At 40.0% G+C, this 18,287-nt stretch overlaps 1 protein-coding gene across 3 annotated transcripts in view; it reads left to right on the forward strand.

Moving 5' to 3' along the window:
- cgnl1 (cingulin-like 1) overlaps positions 1 to 12,562 on the forward strand; it is a 29,952-nt gene extending 17,390 nt beyond the window's left edge. For 2 of the 3 annotated variants that reach the window (XM_041035364.1, XM_041035375.1), the window contains exons 9-19: positions 2,477 to 2,683; positions 2,831 to 2,935; positions 3,034 to 3,186; positions 3,737 to 3,907; positions 6,351 to 6,512; positions 6,729 to 6,818; positions 9,350 to 9,433; positions 9,668 to 9,792; positions 10,101 to 10,209; positions 10,337 to 10,500; positions 10,633 to 12,561. In XM_041035364.1, the coding sequence (XP_040891298.1) occupies positions 2,477 to 2,683; positions 2,831 to 2,935; positions 3,034 to 3,186; positions 3,737 to 3,907; positions 6,351 to 6,512; positions 6,729 to 6,818; positions 9,350 to 9,433; positions 9,668 to 9,792; positions 10,101 to 10,209; positions 10,337 to 10,500; positions 10,633 to 10,783 (1,521 nt within the window). In that variant the 3' untranslated portion in view covers positions 10,784 to 12,561. Of the gene's footprint in view, positions 1 to 2,476; positions 2,684 to 2,830; positions 2,936 to 3,033; positions 3,187 to 3,736; positions 3,908 to 6,350; positions 6,513 to 6,728; positions 6,819 to 9,349; positions 9,434 to 9,667; positions 9,793 to 10,100; positions 10,210 to 10,336; positions 10,501 to 10,632 lie in introns of all 3 variants that reach the window. The other variant, XM_041035383.1, reaches the window with a different exon arrangement.
- Positions 12,563 to 18,287: the final 5,725 nt, after the last annotated feature.

The raw sequence follows: 18,287 nt of genomic DNA on the forward strand, positions 1-18,287 counted from the left end.
GTATGTTGTTAAAATGGAGCTCTGACACAATGCTGACACACACTTATCAATGCTTTATTATTGTAGTGAGAGCTGTGTTTGGTCCCACAACCCACCCAACCCCTTTTTCCACGCCTGAGCCTCCACCCTCAACACAATCACAGTAAAACCAACACAACCACATTTATTTTTGAATCTTTTACATGAGTAGAAATATTGATGTAGAAAATGTCTTATTTTGAGAAGTAACATCATTCATCAACATCAACATCAACATCAACATCATCATTTTAGGTTGAAGGCCAGTTAGCAGCATTTGTCAGCTATGAAAGAGATATTTTTCAAAGCAGCATGAGGAAGCTGCTGTAACACAGCATAGCACAAGAGACCAGATTGTCGGTGCCCAAACTGTAGATGCATCAGTCCAGAAAACCACAAATGTATTTACTCAGTCATTTTCCAGCTGATAAGGTTATACCATGCTGAAGCTATAATGGAGTTTGATATAAATATAACTGGAAATATAATGCTCTGTTTTTGTTGTTTTAGAGAGGAGTTGATTCAGCTTGATGATTATTTTGTAATCTTTGTTGCTAAGGAACTGTATACTGAGAGGTGATCCTAATATTTAGTTTACCCTCATTTAAACAAGGTCTGCATGTTTGCATTTGTGACTTAGCTCTTGTAAAAGTTTATTTTATTTGTTGACTATTTGTTGTCTAACAGTGTGGGAAATAGGACATGGCTCATCTTGAGAGATGGATGAAACCGTGTTGTTTCTGGTTTTGGCAGAATTGAGTCTGTGCTGGGCTCTCTGCTCCTTTGACCAAACTAAATGACCCAGTGAGGCAGAGATGAGGGCGGCTCTGTGGTGACAGGGGAAACAGGTCTGACTGGCCTGCCAGCACTGAAACAGGGAGGTACCCGTCACCTTTCTAGCACAGGAGGTGCCTCTATTCATTTATGATGACGACAAGACGAGCTGACCAAAGAGTGCCTTAGTCACCTTAGTCACAAATGGTAATTTATAAGACCTTGGATTCCATGGGAAACAACATTATGTTTACATAAATTACCATCTTAAGACCCTCAAGACTACCTACAGTGTGATAACTCACAAAACAGTGAATTTGCTTGCTGCAGTTTAAATGCTATAACCCTTTTTTTAACTCTTTTTTAAAATGAACACGTCTGGGTTTGTCTGACATTTTAATGTCAAAGGCTTCCTGCTTATTGTAATTTAGCAGGAAGGTATAGGTATGTAGGGGTTTTTGCAGCACTTCAGAAAGGTACTGCTTTAAAATAACAAGCCACTGTTTGTGTGATGCATTTTTTTGCACCACCTTTCATCCGTGTGTCACCAGCTGGGTTACAACTCAGTCAGTTGGTTCCTCAAGGCAGAAGGGTGTGTGTGTGTGCTTTCATGCTCTTATGTGCGCACACACACACATATGCAGTGACGTGCTTGGATGTCAATAATGTGTGTGATGAGTAACCGAAAGTAACTTACCTGTGCAGGGAGACTTTGTCAAACTTTAGACACGTTTTTTAAATAAACCTGGAGCGTGTACTTGATTTAATTTCTCACTTGTTTCGACTCTGTTATATTATGAAACTGTAACTGTACATTTTGTCTGGGTCTGTGTTTCAAGGGTCTGCATTCTTCACTGTCCTGACATAAACACGAAATTGCCAAACCAGTTTCCTAACATTCCACCTCTGTGCCAAAAAGTCTTGTTTCCAAACAATCCTTTACAAGATGGTTGCCTACCAACGCAACCACCGAACGGGTGTCCTTGCAACTGAAACCTGTTATCTGTTGTGAGGATTGACTCACATGGTTGTTGTTCTTTTGTCTCTGTCTCCTTCTCTCACACAGACTTGTATTTCTGTCTCAGTCTCCCGTTTTTTGTTTTTTTTTTGTCTCCTGCACAGCACTCCACCCTGAAATGTCAGAGACAAAGCAGACTCTTCATTCATAAATTTGGGTACGGGCAGAGCTCAGAGGACTCTCCATTAACTCTGTCCCTGCCACAAATGCAGACTAACACTGTATAACTGGGTTTATGAGGGAATCTCTAAACATTTCAGGATAGGTAGTGGTCATAAAACACATCCAAGAAGCTTTCTCACAACAGTAAATCAGATGGGAAAGCTTCAAATCTAGTGACATAGGAGACTATCAGGTCTGCCTTGCTTGCCTGCTCACTTTGTGTGGCCCTCAGTCAGCAGAGGCTAATGACATCTCAGATTTAGTTGCCTACATTTGTGGTTTATTATGAAGTGCGAGAGAATTACAGGAGGACATTGTTATTCTGTGTCTCCACAGTAAGAAAAGTTCAGGGAAAAACTGAGCACTACAAATAGCTTTTTGTTGCATGAGGCGTTTGAGAGAGTCTCAAATGTTCCATCAGGCATTATTGTTCCACTTTGTGTTGAGTGTCACAGACTCCTGCTCCCTTTGTACTGAAGCCTCATGTCTTGTTCTGATCTACAGAGCAGTGCAGCAGTGGTCCGTGAGAAGGCAGAAGTGGAGGCAGCCAAGGGTGCAGTGGAGGGCCAAGCGGGACGACTGACCCAAGAAGCGGAGCGGCTGCGCAGGCGTGCACAGGAGCTGGAAAACGAGGTGGCCAAACTCAACCGCATCATCGATGAGGCCAAGCTACAGGAGAGCAGGCTGGGGGACAGAGTTGGCCGGCTGGAGGTGAGGGGTCAAGGTTGATGAAGAGGAAGTCTGTTACAGAACTGCAACTGATGCTAGTTTTATTACATTTCTGGTTGAGTTCTACACTGGCGCTGTAGTATATTATACTGTATGAAAGTCTTATATGCCACAATGTCTGCTTAACAGAGAGAGAAAAAGCAGTTGGAAGAGTCTTTGGCAGAAATTAAAGAGCAAGAAGAGGAGATGTCACGTGCCAACCGGGCGTTGACATTAAGACTGGAGGATGTGCAGGTGAGATGAGCAACGCTGCACTACACTGCACAAGAGGAATGTGGGTTTTTATCACAAGGTGCATGGTTTGACATCATTAACACTGTGTTCTTCTGTAGAGGAACTTGACAAAACTGAGCAGTGAACACAAGGAGTTGGAGGAGCGGTTACAAGAAGAGAGGACTCAGAAGGAGCAGTTCAAGAACATGAAGAACAACATAGAGGATGAGAGGAGGCTGCTGGACCGTACAGTGGAGAAACTTCAGAGAGAGGTGAGCATCCTTGACTCTGCAGCACAGTGACATCCCATCCCAGCAGTAACCTCATAAGTAGAGTTCATCTCAGACTGGTGAAATATGTTCAGCTGATTTTGATTCTAATGAATCTTGTTAAACTTCCTGGGTTTCTTTTTTGTGTTGAGGTGTATTATTTAAACAAGACAGAGGACAAGTGTTCACTCAGTTTCACGTGCAGTAGTTTCAAGGAAACTGAAGTTGCAGCTGATTATGAAAAAACTGGTCAGAAAGACAAAACATTCTTCTTGTACTCCTTAGAAGAGCGAGGAGATAAGGTATATTTAGTCGGGCATATTGGTTTAAAACACCAACTATGACCATGAAATGATTTAACTTGTGTTAATAGAGATTAAGGGATGCAAAAGGATTCCAGTTCAGTATGCTGATTCCATATGGCATTGACTTTTGACAGAATGATCTGAAATCCCAAACGTACTCTTGAGCCACTTCAACCTCATTATAGTTCTCTACATTTCTCACATCCCTCTCTTTCGTGGGTCTGCTCTCTCTCTCATGTTTCCGTTAGATGAATGATATTGTGGAGGCGTCCCAGTCATCCACTCGGGAGCTGCAGGAGCAGATTGATATTTATAAAGAGAAGAACCGTCGGGAGCTGGCAGACCTGCAGAGGCTTCTGAAGGAGCGAGGACAGGAGCTGGACAAATACCTGCAGACTGCCAAAACCCTGCAGGAACAGGTACAGTGGGCTACGTCAGTCTAACGTCAATCTAACGTAATGGGCGCTCATAGTGGAAATACAAATTTGAATGCTGACACTGCTTTCATGGTGAGAGTGGTCAAATCAAGGCCATCATTAGTCAGGCCAACCGAGCCCTCCCATGCAGAACAGCAGATGATGAGCCATTGTTCCTACTCATCCAGTTTGACCCCTCCCACCAACATCATCCTCTCCTTTCAGAGAATGATGTCATCACTTAGATATTTCTGCTTCCCACTGTCGCCTCAAACCCAAAACATAGTATTAAAATGAAGTCGGTGAGCTGAGTCAAGTCGTAGAAAATCTCTGTTCTTTGTTAAAATGAATGTTTACGCTCAGTGGTGGAATTAAAAGGGAAATGTGGTGAGTGCCTTTGTGATCCCTTAATGTGCGGCCGTAATGGTGAAACTTAACAATGCATCATTTGCATTCAATCAGATTATCCTTGTCAGCACTTTGGAATGTGAAGAATTTTTTTGTTGAAAGTAGAAATAGATGAATGTGGATCGTTTTTGTTAGAAAGGGAGTGGCTTAGGTTATTCTTATTTATTTATCAAACAGTTGTTTAACTAGGTTGGGCAGTTGAGATTGCATTTACAGTTTTACAGTGACCACACAGAAACTGTGAAAGCTGAAATGCATTAGGGCTGTGTGAGATATAATGTAACATAGGCAGAAATGAGGCATAACAACAAAGAGTAATACAGATAACAGTACATAAAAGAAATAAAAGCAAAAAGAAAGAATATTTAATACTTAATGCTACCCTGTGGAGATTCTGAACTCTTTAGATAAGTGAGTCTCTGTGTTGTTTGTGTTGTATGTTCTACTAGCATGCGCACAAGGAAACCATGAGTGCAGGGGTGATGTGATACACATTTCTGCTGACTGCACAGGAAGGTAACAGTTTGTCAGAGGCAATGTGCCCTAAAAGTCAGCAGTGTACCAATAAAAAGAGAATTAGATGACTCTAAACAAGTCGATGTTAACAATGTCAATTTCAAAACATTTTAAAATGCTGTTTTCAAGTGTTTTATGAGTTAGGAAATGTGTTAGGCCTTAAGGATGCACAAAATGTACCCTATCTCTAACTGTGTAAACAAAACTGTGTCTGTTTATAATGAATTCTAAACTTGGTACCTTTTTTAATAGACGTTTTGGCAGGCTGTGTCATGATTTTGAGCTCAAGAGGCTTCCTCACAAAAAAAAAATATATATAGACTTTTTCCTCTCTCAGGAACTAACTTCTGGAACCTATAGTCATTAGTTTCATATTTTGTCATGCATAATGGGCTCCCACTCAATTCTACAGATTTTACAGCTGTACATGTCATGTGGTAGTAAGTGATTTGTATATGTCAGGACGAGGTCAGCATCCAGGTTCTTCCTTTTTTTCTGTCTGTATCCATGCTAATGTATCTTTGTCCAGCTGCTGCACAGGAAGAGGAGGATGTCATTGTGATATCATTGTTGTGAAAGCTGTGCTGGCTGGATTCACATCCTCCCTTCTCTGCCTCTCCTGAGAAACCGATTGCTCAGTACTGGGCCCAATGAATCCAGTTTTCCAGTTGCTCTTAAATGCCCTGTAGGTCTCCACCCATGTGAACTTGGCAGACCATAACTAAAATAACAAGTGCTGGCTGAATACATCCTTCTTCTTTTCCTTTATTTAACCAGGTAAAAGTCTTGTGTAGGTTTAAATCTCTTTTTCAAGAGAGGTCTGGCCAAGAAGGCAGCATAAAAACAGCAGTAAATCATTTTCATTCCCCTAGATCATTAACACATCAATTCATTCATTTCCAAACTTGCTTATAGCTATCCAGGGCCTGAGGGAGGATGTGTGATTATCCCACTTATTACTAAGTCGTCATATGCTCAGTTTTATCTCCATGGCTTAAATTAGATCTTACTTAAGTATTTACAAGATGAAAAATGCAATAATTCTGCACTAATGGCCAAATATTTGTTCTGGGTGAGAAATAAGGGCAGATGATGAATTTTCATTGTCTTAGCATTAAGCAGTGGGGGCAGTTTTCCAGCGGTGGGGGGCTCTGCTGCTGAGGTAAACACTCGTGCTGGATTCATTTGTCACTCAGGAGAACTGTATAATAATTTCCCTTAGCAGCAACTAAATTGTTGGTCATTGCTACAGTGGTAATGCTTGATAAAAAGCAAGGTAACGCATTGAACAGTGAGATGGACTTTCAGTTGGCGGGCAGGGTTTAATCCACACTTTATTATAACGTGCTAAGGGTTATTTAATGAGACACTGAACCCCCGCTAGACAAGTTTCACTGATCAAACAGTGTCATAAAAGATGTGCTTTAGGTGTCTATGCAGGACATTAAAATGTGTTGGCAATGAGCCATGATGTTTCAGTCATTTTTCAGGTGTTGAGGTGTATGGATACATTTTGTTTCAGTTGTCACACCGAGAGGAGGAACTGCGCCAGAGTCAGAAGGAACGAGATGAAGCTGAACTCCGGGAGAAAACGCTGGAGAAAAAGGTTCATGATCTGGAGCTGGAGGCTGAGACAAACGCCCACAGTAAAGAGGACAAGTCCCGACAAATCAAACTCTTGGAGGTATCTAATGATGTCAGCTAAACCCTCTGAGAACGGCTTTTTCACAAGCAGATACTCTTGATTAATGTCAAATCATTGGAAAAGACCTTGTGACAGTCATTTAGGATACTTGAACACCTCAGTAGACATTAATAGTCAATGATTAAGCTAAATTTGGATTTAAATTTGGATGGCAGCACTTACTTACCGTACGGATGTAATTGCTTCATTTTGCAGGACAGGATTGTTCAGTTGGAGCTGGACCTGGATGAAGAGCGCCAGGGTGGAGACCAGCTGATGGACAGGATAGACCGAGGAAGAGAGCAGGTAAAAAAAAAAAACACACAGACACACTCACACATACTCAACACATTCTCATTATCAGTGCTCACCTGTGTTACTGACCTACTGTCCATGCTCTCTTTAGTTCACACAGTCATGTCTCTGTTCCATCTCAGTCTGTAAATGATATCCAGATCTCCTGTTGCTTTGTCTCCCACCTCTAACATCATAACTACAGCCACTAATCTGTAAATGAAAGGAGCATGTGACCTCTACAGAACACTTTCAGGTCTCATAAATAGTCACGGAAGAGCCAGTTCACATTATTCGTTCGCGGGGCTGATGGGTTATATCGGTGCTTTTGATGTGTGTGCACATTCTCAGGCTTGTGTTCTTTTTACACATAATATCCACACTCCCAGTTTACTTCTGGTCTGGATAAAGTGAACGGGGGTATTGCTTTGTAAGATGATCTTGCATAATCATTCAGATTGGCGGCCTGCCAGCGTGGGCCAAGCGTCGTCTATCCAATTTTCATGCATCAGTCACAAAAGGCCCTTCTTAATGCGCTGCCCAAGCCAAAATATGCGAGCTGCCAAATGTCTCAAGTTTTCAGGTTGTGGAGTTCACTTGGAAATTACGCTCAGTAACTTCATCTTGCGAACAAATCCAGTTCTTGTGCTTGAAGTCAGTTTTTATATCCTTGCAAGAAAATGCTCCAGTTTTCCTTCCTGTGTGATAAAGCTGCTGACGGAGGCACTGTGAAGTAAGATTTAGATAAAGTAGATGTGCTTTTAGGATTGTTGTTTGTTCGTGGGAGAGTGCTTACTAATCAGAGGAAGGATGATGGTTCGAGAGTTTTTTTTTTAAATAACACTTTTATTGCAACCCTCCTGAGTTTGTGCATGTGCTGTGCTTGTGCATGTAGCACATATAGTCCTGTGATCAGAGTTTCGTGGCAACTCCATTTACACTGAATGTAAAACTATGAGATCCAAAAGCAGCCCCGTAAGATTTGACTTGGTTACAGGTTCAACTCGGTCTGGAACTGACACGGATACAAAGGTTCTGACCAAACTCTAGTGAAATCAAGAGAGGCTTAGTGCGGTTGAGTGGAGTTTTTAAATCTCCTTAAATGGTTTCCCTTTTAAAAAATTTCTGGCAGAGAGAGAAGAGTGGCATTGTGACAACGTGGCGTTGGTTCAGCATGAGGCTGAGGTCGGTTGTCAAGGCAACGCTCGAGCTCTCTGCAGTCAGAGTGGAGTAGGTTGAGTGCTAGTGGTGCGTATGTGTTGGTGTGCGCGCACATGCGCACACGTGCATGTGGGTATGTGCTGGTGTGTGTGCTTTAATGTCTGTGGGGAGGCGAGGTGGGGGTGGTGAATGGCTATGGGGTGGAGGGGTGGTGGGGTTGCAGCAGAGGCAGCAGGAAGAACACCTGCGTCTCTCCTGGCACCAGGTGCTCCTCTCCTGTCTAAATGAGAGTAATCTCCCCTCTCCTCTCCTGCCGTCTCTCACAAAGCAGATTAGTTTCGCTCTATGTTCCAGTCTGCTGATTCAGCTCCCTCAAGCACTGTGCTGGGTGCACCAGTTATAGGGGCCATCGTTCATCAGAGCAGCCCACTGTCACCCACTAATTGGCATAAAATATCACCAATTCTAAGCTCCTCTCACAAAGAAAGAACCATCACCACTGTATCGATTAGTTTTCATCCTCCCTCCCTTTGAACTGGGCTGTCACTGAACAGTCATGTTCATGCAGTCAGGCCTCTCTGAGTTGACTTAATGTGCAGTGAGTTGATATATGATGACCCCAGATATGTATTAAAGAAATAATTAGACAATTTTGGAAATACATTTTCTCGCTTTCTTGGCAAGATCTATACCGCTGTCATTATCTCATCTCATCTAAGGCTAGCAGACGGTTAGCTTAGCAGAAAGACTGGATATAAGGGAGAGCAGCTAGCCTGGTAACAGAGTCTCCCTGCCACTGCCTCTAAATCTTACTATAAAAAACTATAACTTCCTAGTTTGAAACTTTGGTTTTTCTACAAATAAGCTTTAAACATGCAGGTAGGAGTGTTTTGTTACCTTGTGACAGAGCCAGGCAGCTGGTGGTAACTCATTATTCATACTTTCTGTAGAGACATGAGAGTGGTATTGCTCTCAACTCGGACCAAGAAAGCAAATAACTGTATTATCCAAACCATCAAACTATTCCTTTATGTTGTATGAGCGTGCACATCTTACACATAAGTGGAAGTTTAAAAACAAACATTTGCCTCCAGTTTGTTTCTATGACTTTTGTTTTAGTTTTTTTTTTCTACTACAACCACCTGTGACTGAGATTTGACATGAGGCTCTCAACAAAAGGTGGAATGCAGCCAAACTGGAAAATCCAGCTCACCAATTAACTAGGTCCCGCTCAGCATTAACTCTTCTATTGTTTAGCATTTTGAGTCACTGAGTGCCACAGTGGTTGCTGTTGTGAGTGAGACCCAGACAGTGTCTGATAATAATTGTCATCAGAGTGTGTGGGAGTGTAGCAATGACAGTGTCTGGACTCGGCTTGACAGGTGGAGCAGATGAGGAATGAACTCCTGCAGGAGAGGGCTAGCAGACAGGACCTGGAGTGTGACAAGATGGCTCTGGAGAGACAGGTACACACTCTCCTGTCTGCAGGAAAAAAAATACACACAGTGTTACTCTACAAACTCAGTTCAAAGCACCAACTCATTTAATTCATTTATGTCTTTTACCATTTTCATTTGATTGTATCCATCCTCACATCATTATGGTTTGTTTGTTTTTTTTGCACACAGATATGATTTTGGTTTAAACACACATTTGTCCAATTAATCACCCCACTTCTTCTGTCTCTGTGATCTCTGTAGAATAAAGACCTGAAGAGCAGACTGGCTCATCTAGAGGGCTCCCAGAAGTCCAACAAAGAGGGTCTCGTAGCCCAGCTGGAGGATCGCTTACAGGAGCTGGAGGAGAAGTTGGAGGGGGAGGAAAGGTGAGCTGAAGACTTCAGCTTGAGAGTAGAGATGAGCAGAGCTGAGGTGATGGAGGTCAAAAACTCTAGGGAGAGGTTTGACTGAAAAATAGCGAGGTTCATTAGGTCGGGGATGAGAGCCAGGTAGTGACTTCAAGTTTTCAGGTGAAAGTTAGTTTAAACACTGATGGATTTTGTAAAGATCACAACTAGATTATGGATTGAAGTTCTGCAGATCTGTAGTAATGGAGGTACACAGCTCTTAGTTACTTGTGTTTTAAGGTTTATATCAGTCAGTGTGATGATTCATCACACTTAATGTGTTTCAGGGAGCGTGCCAGCCTTCAGCTGGTAAACCGCCGACTGGAAAGGAAGGTCAAAGAGATGATGTTGCAAGTTGAAGAGGAACATCACTCAATGCAAGATCAAAAGGACCAAGTATGTTATACACACTTATTCAGACCTTAAATTAAATAACCAGAGTCCAATATCTGTCTTTCAGCCACACGGTTTAAGTAATTGTTGATCTTGAACCATTTTAACAACACTCTGTTGTGTCTTGAAGCTGAATCTACGTCTGAAGGCCCTGAAGAGGCAGATGGATGAGGCTGAGGAGGAGATCGACCGACTGGAGCACAGCAAGAAGAAGCTGCAGAGAGACCTGGATGAGCAACAGGAGGCCAACGAGCAGCTCCAGAGCCAGCTCAAGGCTCTGCGGAGTGAGATGAGGTAAACACCTACAGCACTATCCATAAGATCCATCCATAACAGACGGGTCAGTGCTTTTAAGCAAGAAAGGCGCAAGAGTAACACACAGACATTCTCAGTGTCCTAGTTATGATGTTGTTCTGTCTCATCCAGGCGTAAGAGCACCTCCGCTCCACTGCTCAACAATCTGGATGATGATGATGATGACGACATCAGCACTGATGGGGAGACATACTTCAGCTCATCATCAGGGTACAAGCGCTCCTCGAGTCAGGACAACATCTTGTCCACCTTTAGTATGTAAAAAAGCCCTGAGGTCGAGAGTAAAGGTGCTTTATATGCATCATTGTTGGACCAAACAGCTGGAGAAAAACTGTAGATATTACAACTGAGACTTTCCAGCTTAGTGAGATCAATTGAAATATCGCTTATCCATACTTCAACAGAGTTCACTTAAAATCACTCAGTATTATTTGGGCAGCTCTGAGATTAATGGATGAAATCATAAAAGTTTTGATGTTTTATGCTGTCCAGTAGAAATGAAATGTACATAACGTGTAATCTGGTAATTTTACATTCCCACATGTAGTCCAAGGCTGTCAGCTCTCTTCTGAGTGGATTTTCCTCTGTTAACAGATGGATTACATGATCATTATTTTAGCATTAGTAAACTTGAAAACGCTGTCTTAAATGCACTGTAAAACAACACTATCTGTACTGCCTTTATGAACAATATGAAATTATTAACACTTACTTTTTTTTATGCCTATCAAATATGTTAAATTTACATACAGTATCTGAATATAAATTTTTGTACTGATCAGTCAAATGAAATATATTTACCTTTTTTTAAGGAATGAAGATCAAATCCAAAAATATGAAGTAAAGAGCGTCAGGATGCTTTTTCTTATTTATTCATGGTTGAATACACAAAATCCTGGCGCTGAGGGTTTGTAGGGAACAATACATGAGGGACTTTGTACACATCCATTTTTATACAGTTTTTTATAACTGATGACCAGTAATACTGTAGATCCATTTAGTTGTTTTCAACAGAAATTCTTTGTAATTTACCACACAGGTTACTCTTCATATTAGCGACATCACAGTATTGCTTATATATCTAATGGAAAAGACTGCTTCATGCGATCATGTGGCTTCACCTGCATCAACTTTTTGTGATTACTGATTCTGAATCAGACTCTTAACAGTTACAGCACTGAAAAAAAAGCGTCAAATATCAAAACCATTTCATCTCTGAAGACGTTTTTATACTGGAAACTCTTTGATGTAACTTCTCTGGTGATTTCTGTCCTGAATGGGGGCAGTGTTAATACTGAACATGGTGTAAGTCTTTTAACCTCATATGTGTGTATTTGAATGGTGCCACTGTGCACATAAGGCCTTATGTAAGGTCCCGTAAGAAAACATGTGGATCGCCTCAAATTTTCCTTTAACTGAATGAGGGAATTTTCTTCAGATGAGATAAACTGACAATCGATGTTTTACTACACTGTGATGATTTGCACTCTCTGTTGGCTCTGTGCTGAATACGCCCAAGTCTGACGCCTGTGGAGGGGGAGAGAGTGGATTGAGACAAATTCCTGCCACTACCTCTCTGTACACATTTGTATGTTCAGAAATCCTGCTGAATCTAAAATAAAGTTACTTCCAGTTACTCTCAGATACTTTTTCCTTGGTGAGTAATTCCTGGTAACAGATATTTAATATTTAAAGATACCCTCCAGGCATAAAGAACAGAGAAACTTTCCCCTCTTCTGCAAATGAATGTTAAAACAGCCTTGTAGTGTCAAACTCTGCACAGTGAAGCTCAAACAATCCAAGTGAAGTAACAATAAACAAAACAGTTCTGAGTGGAGGGAGACTTTAATAATTAAGAACTTAAGTTAGGAATGACCAGTGTTGGAAGAAGTACTCACATCCTTTTCTTAAGTTAAAGTATCAGTGTCAATGTGTGACCATTACACATAAAAGTCCTGGATTTTAAGTTTTACTTCAAATTATTAGATTTTGTTATAAGATCAAGGTGGAGCTGAATTTATTATATGATGATCATAATTTGTTTCCCTCTTAAAATAAGGAGGAAAAAAAATCAGCCCTCTAGTTAAATTATTTCAACGTGTTTCAGTAAGAAATTGACTTGTTTCAAGACCTTTTTAGGACTGAGTGACAGAATAAGGAATCGTTGCTTTAGAATCAAGAAAAATGTCATTTTATCTATAAAAATTCATAAAAATGTTGAAACAGGCTGATGTTTTCTCACTTCAGTGGCAGATTTTTTCACATCTTAAGGAAAAAAATGGATGAAATAAAGGACAAAAATTACCTGATAAGATGAATATTTTCAGTGTTTGTACCGTTCAAGCTAAAAAGGTACTCAGCACTCCCATTTTTACCTCAAAATTATACAGCAGCTGAATAAATGTGTACTTAGTTCCAGTCTACCACTGGTTTTGAACAAGATGATTTGATCAGTCTAATGTCTAATGATCACAACCCACTGGCTTCATTCATCCTCACATCAAATCTCTGTTGCAGCTGTGTCAATAGCAGCTCTTTATCTTTAATTTCGTGCTCAGCGGGTCATTATTTTTCCTGCTGGAACGTATGAAGCATATACTTCCTGTGTTTGGGTCTGATCACCTCTCAACCTAGATCGTTGACCTCCTTCAGTCTCTGGGGTAAAAAAAAAAAAAAAAAAAAAAATCAGGTGAAGAGCAGGAATGCACAAAATTGTGAACATTTGTAATTAATTTAGTAGAGAAACTCTGTGGAGAACTGTTATATTAAAGAGTCTTCCTTTGTTGGTCAGCGTCATTCAAATCAACAGCTGACTACAGCCATAAAAAGGAGGTGAATAGATGAGGCCTTCTTATTCTCACCGGCTGACCGGCTATTGTTGGCAGGGCATGACCTTCATTTGTTGCTATTCTGTGTGGAACAGACAAATCAACCTTTCAAGTGCCACAGTATTATCTCTCTCTCTTCTGTGTCAGGCCAAGCAGTAAACTAATAGGGGCTGCAGGCCAGAGGGCTTAGGAGGGAAAAGTTGTGTATACTTAACAAGGTGATCATTCTTGGGATTCCTTTATGTGCTTGAGTGACTTCAACCAGAGTGACTGCTGGGAAATAAAGAGGTAGACATCTGGGAGAGAGAGAGAGACAGAGAGAGAGAGAGAGAGAGAGAGAGAGAGAGAGAGAGAGAGAAGAGGGTTGTCTTGGAGGGAACTGTGAGGCTTTTCTGATGTGAAGAGATAGATTTAAAGCTGTGAACAGCTACTCTTTCACACGGAGCTCTCCGTTTCACAGTTGTAAATAGAAAACATACAAGTTTTACAAGTTTTGCAGGGATCTAGAAACAACTCTGGTAACTGGTGGTTCAGTGTAGGTGGACAGAAAAAAAAATAAAAACAGCTTGTGATTTCTTTTTCTTTTTTTCTTTTTTTGTGTAAAAATGTTACAGTACCATGCTGCCCCCTAGCTGCAGTGATGGTAACAAATGGTGGTTTCATATTTTTGTTTCTCTGGTGAAGATTTTCTAAGACTAAGAAGTGACAGAAGCTCAGAGATTATCAACACATGAAATTTAATAAGTTTGATATGTGAATATTTGTGGGCCAGTAAACTGAGCTGAGACAAATGATGAGGATTTATGTTGTTTCAGTAAAGTGGTGTATAGAGAAGTGGTCACTATCAGCGGAAAGGCATGCCTGTTTCTGTGTTCCATTACTTTTCTACAGGTATGAAGGTTAAATAATGAAGAAGTAAGCAGCTGATGTCTTGTATGTGGGAGTGGTGGCTGGTTTTTATCACCCACTCTAGCTGTCAGACCTCTGCTGACCCAGAGGGACCAAAAGGGGGAAGTATTCCACACCCACAGCCCATTTAACTCACAGATACTTCCATCTTGAACCTGACTAGCTTGTTATAATACTTCTATGAGTGATTGTGATTTATGGCTGGTTTGTTGAATTGCATATAGATAAGGTCGATTACCTGTTTGTAAGTAACACCACCTTTATGTGCTATGGTCTTAACTGTGTTTAGTAGTCATATTCTTATTTTTAGACCACAAACACCCACAAAGTTTTATTGTGTTTTTGTTTTCAGCAATACTAACAACATTGCTTAGCTTCCGAAACACCAAACATCCGGAGGACGCCACAGGCAATGAATGCCTCAGTACAGCAGGACAAACCTGCTTTGAGGTTTCGTGTGTTTGGAGTCACTGTCAATGATGGAACGAGTATTCAGATCTAAAGTCAACTTAGAAATGTCACAGTCAAAAAAAAAAACTCCAGTTCAAGTTAAAGTCCTGCATTCAAAATCTTACTTATGTAAAAGCATGTAATTGGCAAAACGTACTTAAATTTCAAACTTGAAAGTATTTGTGGGGCTGAAAGTTCTGAGAGTTGTTTAATTAGTAGTTGTATGTTATGAAATATGCCAAGTTTTTAAAATTTTCATGTGTTTTGCCTGTATAATCTTGATCTAAAAAGTGACTGTAAATGTCATTAATGTGTAGCAGACTTAAAAGTATAATGTTTATTACCTGAGCGTAAAATGGATATAAGTACATATATGTCAAAATGTACCTAGGTATAGTACCTGAGCACTTTATTACTTTCTAGCACTGGTCACAGTCATGAGGTGACTTTTATGATCAACTTATAGTTTTGAACTAACCTGTTTTTTCATTTCTGTAAAGTATCAGAGGAACTGATTCTTAATAGCATAGTTGTTTTCAGGACAGCAATCAATTATATATGGGCCTTTTTTTTCTTAACTTATATTGCAGTCACAAATCACAGTAAATCCTTCTACCCGAGCAAATTGATCCCAGGATTCAGATCAAATAAGAGATTATCACATTAGTGTCAGATTAGTCTGCTGTAATTTTTATGGTTGTTTTTTATTGCATCATAACAATCACAACATCATCATAATATCAATCATCACAGGCCTGAGATATAAAAGATATAACTGAGGGGGAATAAGATAATTGATCCCTTACACAACAGAGCTCTGAAAGAGGACACTGTCCCCCAAATATTACTGTGTACAGTCAAAGCCACTTGTGACATGTATTACACAGAAATATCAGCAAACCCCCAAGCTCAGTGTGCCTCTCCCATTTTGGATTAAGTCACTTCAATCACTCAACAAGAGATTTATCAGAAGCTGTTATCAATCTGTAAAAGTGTTGTCGTGTCTTTTTGTTATGTCCCCGAGCCTTAAAACTCTAAACATGTCTCTGTACCATTGTGTTACAGTAGGAGGTTTTTCATTAATCCAGGTAAAGAGTTCACATTTCTGAGAAAATAGGTTTGTCCAGCAGCTTAGATCTAACATACCTTTGTTACGTGGCAGTCAGAGTAAAAATATTTTGCTCCAAAATTGTACTAATCTCTATACACGTCAACAGGCAGAGCTGGAGGGAGTTTTCAGATCTCTTACTAAAGTAAAAGCAGCAACACTACACCAGAAGATGTAGTTATTTTTGAGCAACTCTAAGAACAATGCATGCAAATTCCAGCTGTTAGGGGCTTTTTAAGTTTGCCACACATTTTGAAAAACAGTGCAGCATTGTGAGGCCGTGTCACTTTATCACAGACAGTCTGTCAGCAGCTATAATGACACCTTTCTGTCAAGCAATCACTAAAAACACAGGTCAACCTAAGTTCCACAGCTTCAGGGATGTTGAGCCGACATCAGCTATTGTTGTTGGTTTCAACAACAAAAATCCCTCTTAAGCAACTGCTCCAAAATGCCTGTACTGTGACCTCCATGCAGCGACAAACAATATTATTACTGGGACAGCATGAACTGGAGAAACTACACAGATACCTAACTTAAGTAAAATGAGCACTGTATTATTAGCAAAATGTACCAGTATGTATCTAAAGTAAAAGCACGTCTGTGACTGTTAATCTATTATCAGACATTATTAGGTTGTTAGTGCTCATACATTGAGTAAACAGCATTTTATTGTTATAGTTGGTTAAGGCTGTGCTAATTTCTTCTATACAGGACTGCAACTAACAATTCTTGTCATTGTTGTCTGTCGATTGTTTCCTTGATGAATTAATTAATTGTTTTGTCTGTAAAAAGCCCAGAAAATGAGAAGCAATCACAATTTCCCAGAGACCAGAGGGTTTTCCCAAACAATTACTCAGTTTGGTGTAATTTAACAAATCCTCACATTTAAGAAGCTGGAACCATGAAATTCCTGTTTATTTTTGCATGAAAAACTCAATTATCAAAGTGGTACTGATCAATTAATTGACTGATGGGCTAATCGTTTCAGCTTTAGTGAGACCTAATGGGAAGTTTAATCCTTAACATACCATTGTATTTTATGAGTTCTTCACATATTTTGCATGTAAAATCTTAATGTGAGAAGTAACTACTCAGTATAGCTATCAAATAATTATTTTAGTTAACACTTAAAAGGTGTAAATGCCATGAGGTGGAAATACTCCAGCAGTACAAGTTCCTCTAATTTTTACTTAAAAAGAGTACACGAGTAAATGTTTAGTCAGTAGTTACATTCTGCCACTGCTGCCTACATGTTGCCTCTCTGCTTATTTGCATATATTAAGTTAACAAACAGCAGCTTTGTTAGGGAGTGAAGCAAGTGAGTGAAATATTTTGTTGTTTTTAAGTCGTGTCTGTTCCATGTAAATCTGGTTGTTCTTGCGGGACCTGCTACATGAAATCTAATGCTGAGTCAAGGTCTTATCACGTAAAAAGTGAGAGTACAATCACAACAGGAAATGAACATATAAATATGTTTACGGGGAAGGATTTCCAGATGGATTTCTACTTGACAGTGGATTTGACTAGAGGCTGAGTGACTAATTCTCTGATTGCAGAAGCAAAGAAACACCACTTGTTTGACATCTGGTTACTAATTAACTTCTCAGTCCTGTAGAAGTCCCTCTTATATTGTTCTGAGAATTTTTCTTTTTGTATTTACTGACGTATTGTAACGTAAACTAACAGCAGATCTTTGTTGAAAAATAGCATACAGTTGAACAAGCTCTTGCCAGGCAACTCGAGTCTTTAAAATTGATTCTCTCTGTGACTCTGGATCTCTAGTTTCTATTAAAAGGGAGTGACCGCAGGCCATTCTTATGAGGAATGCGATCTGGCTGTCCTGATGATTGTCTGTCGACTCCTTAAAGACATTTGACAGGATGAGTGAGTATAAACTGATGAGCACAAATCCATTGTGTAAAACGAAATAGTGTAGTTGTGAGGAAGAAGGTAGCAATAGCATTAAAAAATAATGTTTGCCGTGCTGTCTTCCTTTTCATCACTATCCACTATCAACAGTATCAATAATTTATTGGCTATAGCAACTCCTGTAGTACGTGAGACACATCCTGTGGCTTCAGCATTAGCCTGTTTCAGACTTTATTCAACTTCTCTAACAGCAGCGTATGGATGAGTCAAGTCACTTACACAAGTAAAAGTGGCAATGTCAAACTAAATAAATAGTCCTGCATTCCTGCAGAACTACTCTTTATGCAGAGTGATCCCTACACAGTATGAGTCATATCTTATTATATAATTGTTACATTATTATTGCTTTCTTAATATGTAAGAGGTACGTTGGTCAAGGTGGAGCTATGTCATGTAGTGTTAGGTACACTTACTCTGTTGTAATACATTATATGTAAAGTGTTGATCAAATGGTTTGTGTAGTGACTATTACTGTCATTTTATAGAGTAGTGAGTATAAAGTTTAATATTTCCCTTTGAAATGTTCTGGACTAGAAGTA

This window comes from Toxotes jaculatrix, chromosome 1 (assembly GCF_017976425.1).
Source record: "Toxotes jaculatrix isolate fToxJac2 chromosome 1, fToxJac2.pri, whole genome shotgun sequence".
NCBI lineage: Eukaryota > Metazoa > Chordata > Actinopteri > Toxotidae > Toxotes > Toxotes jaculatrix.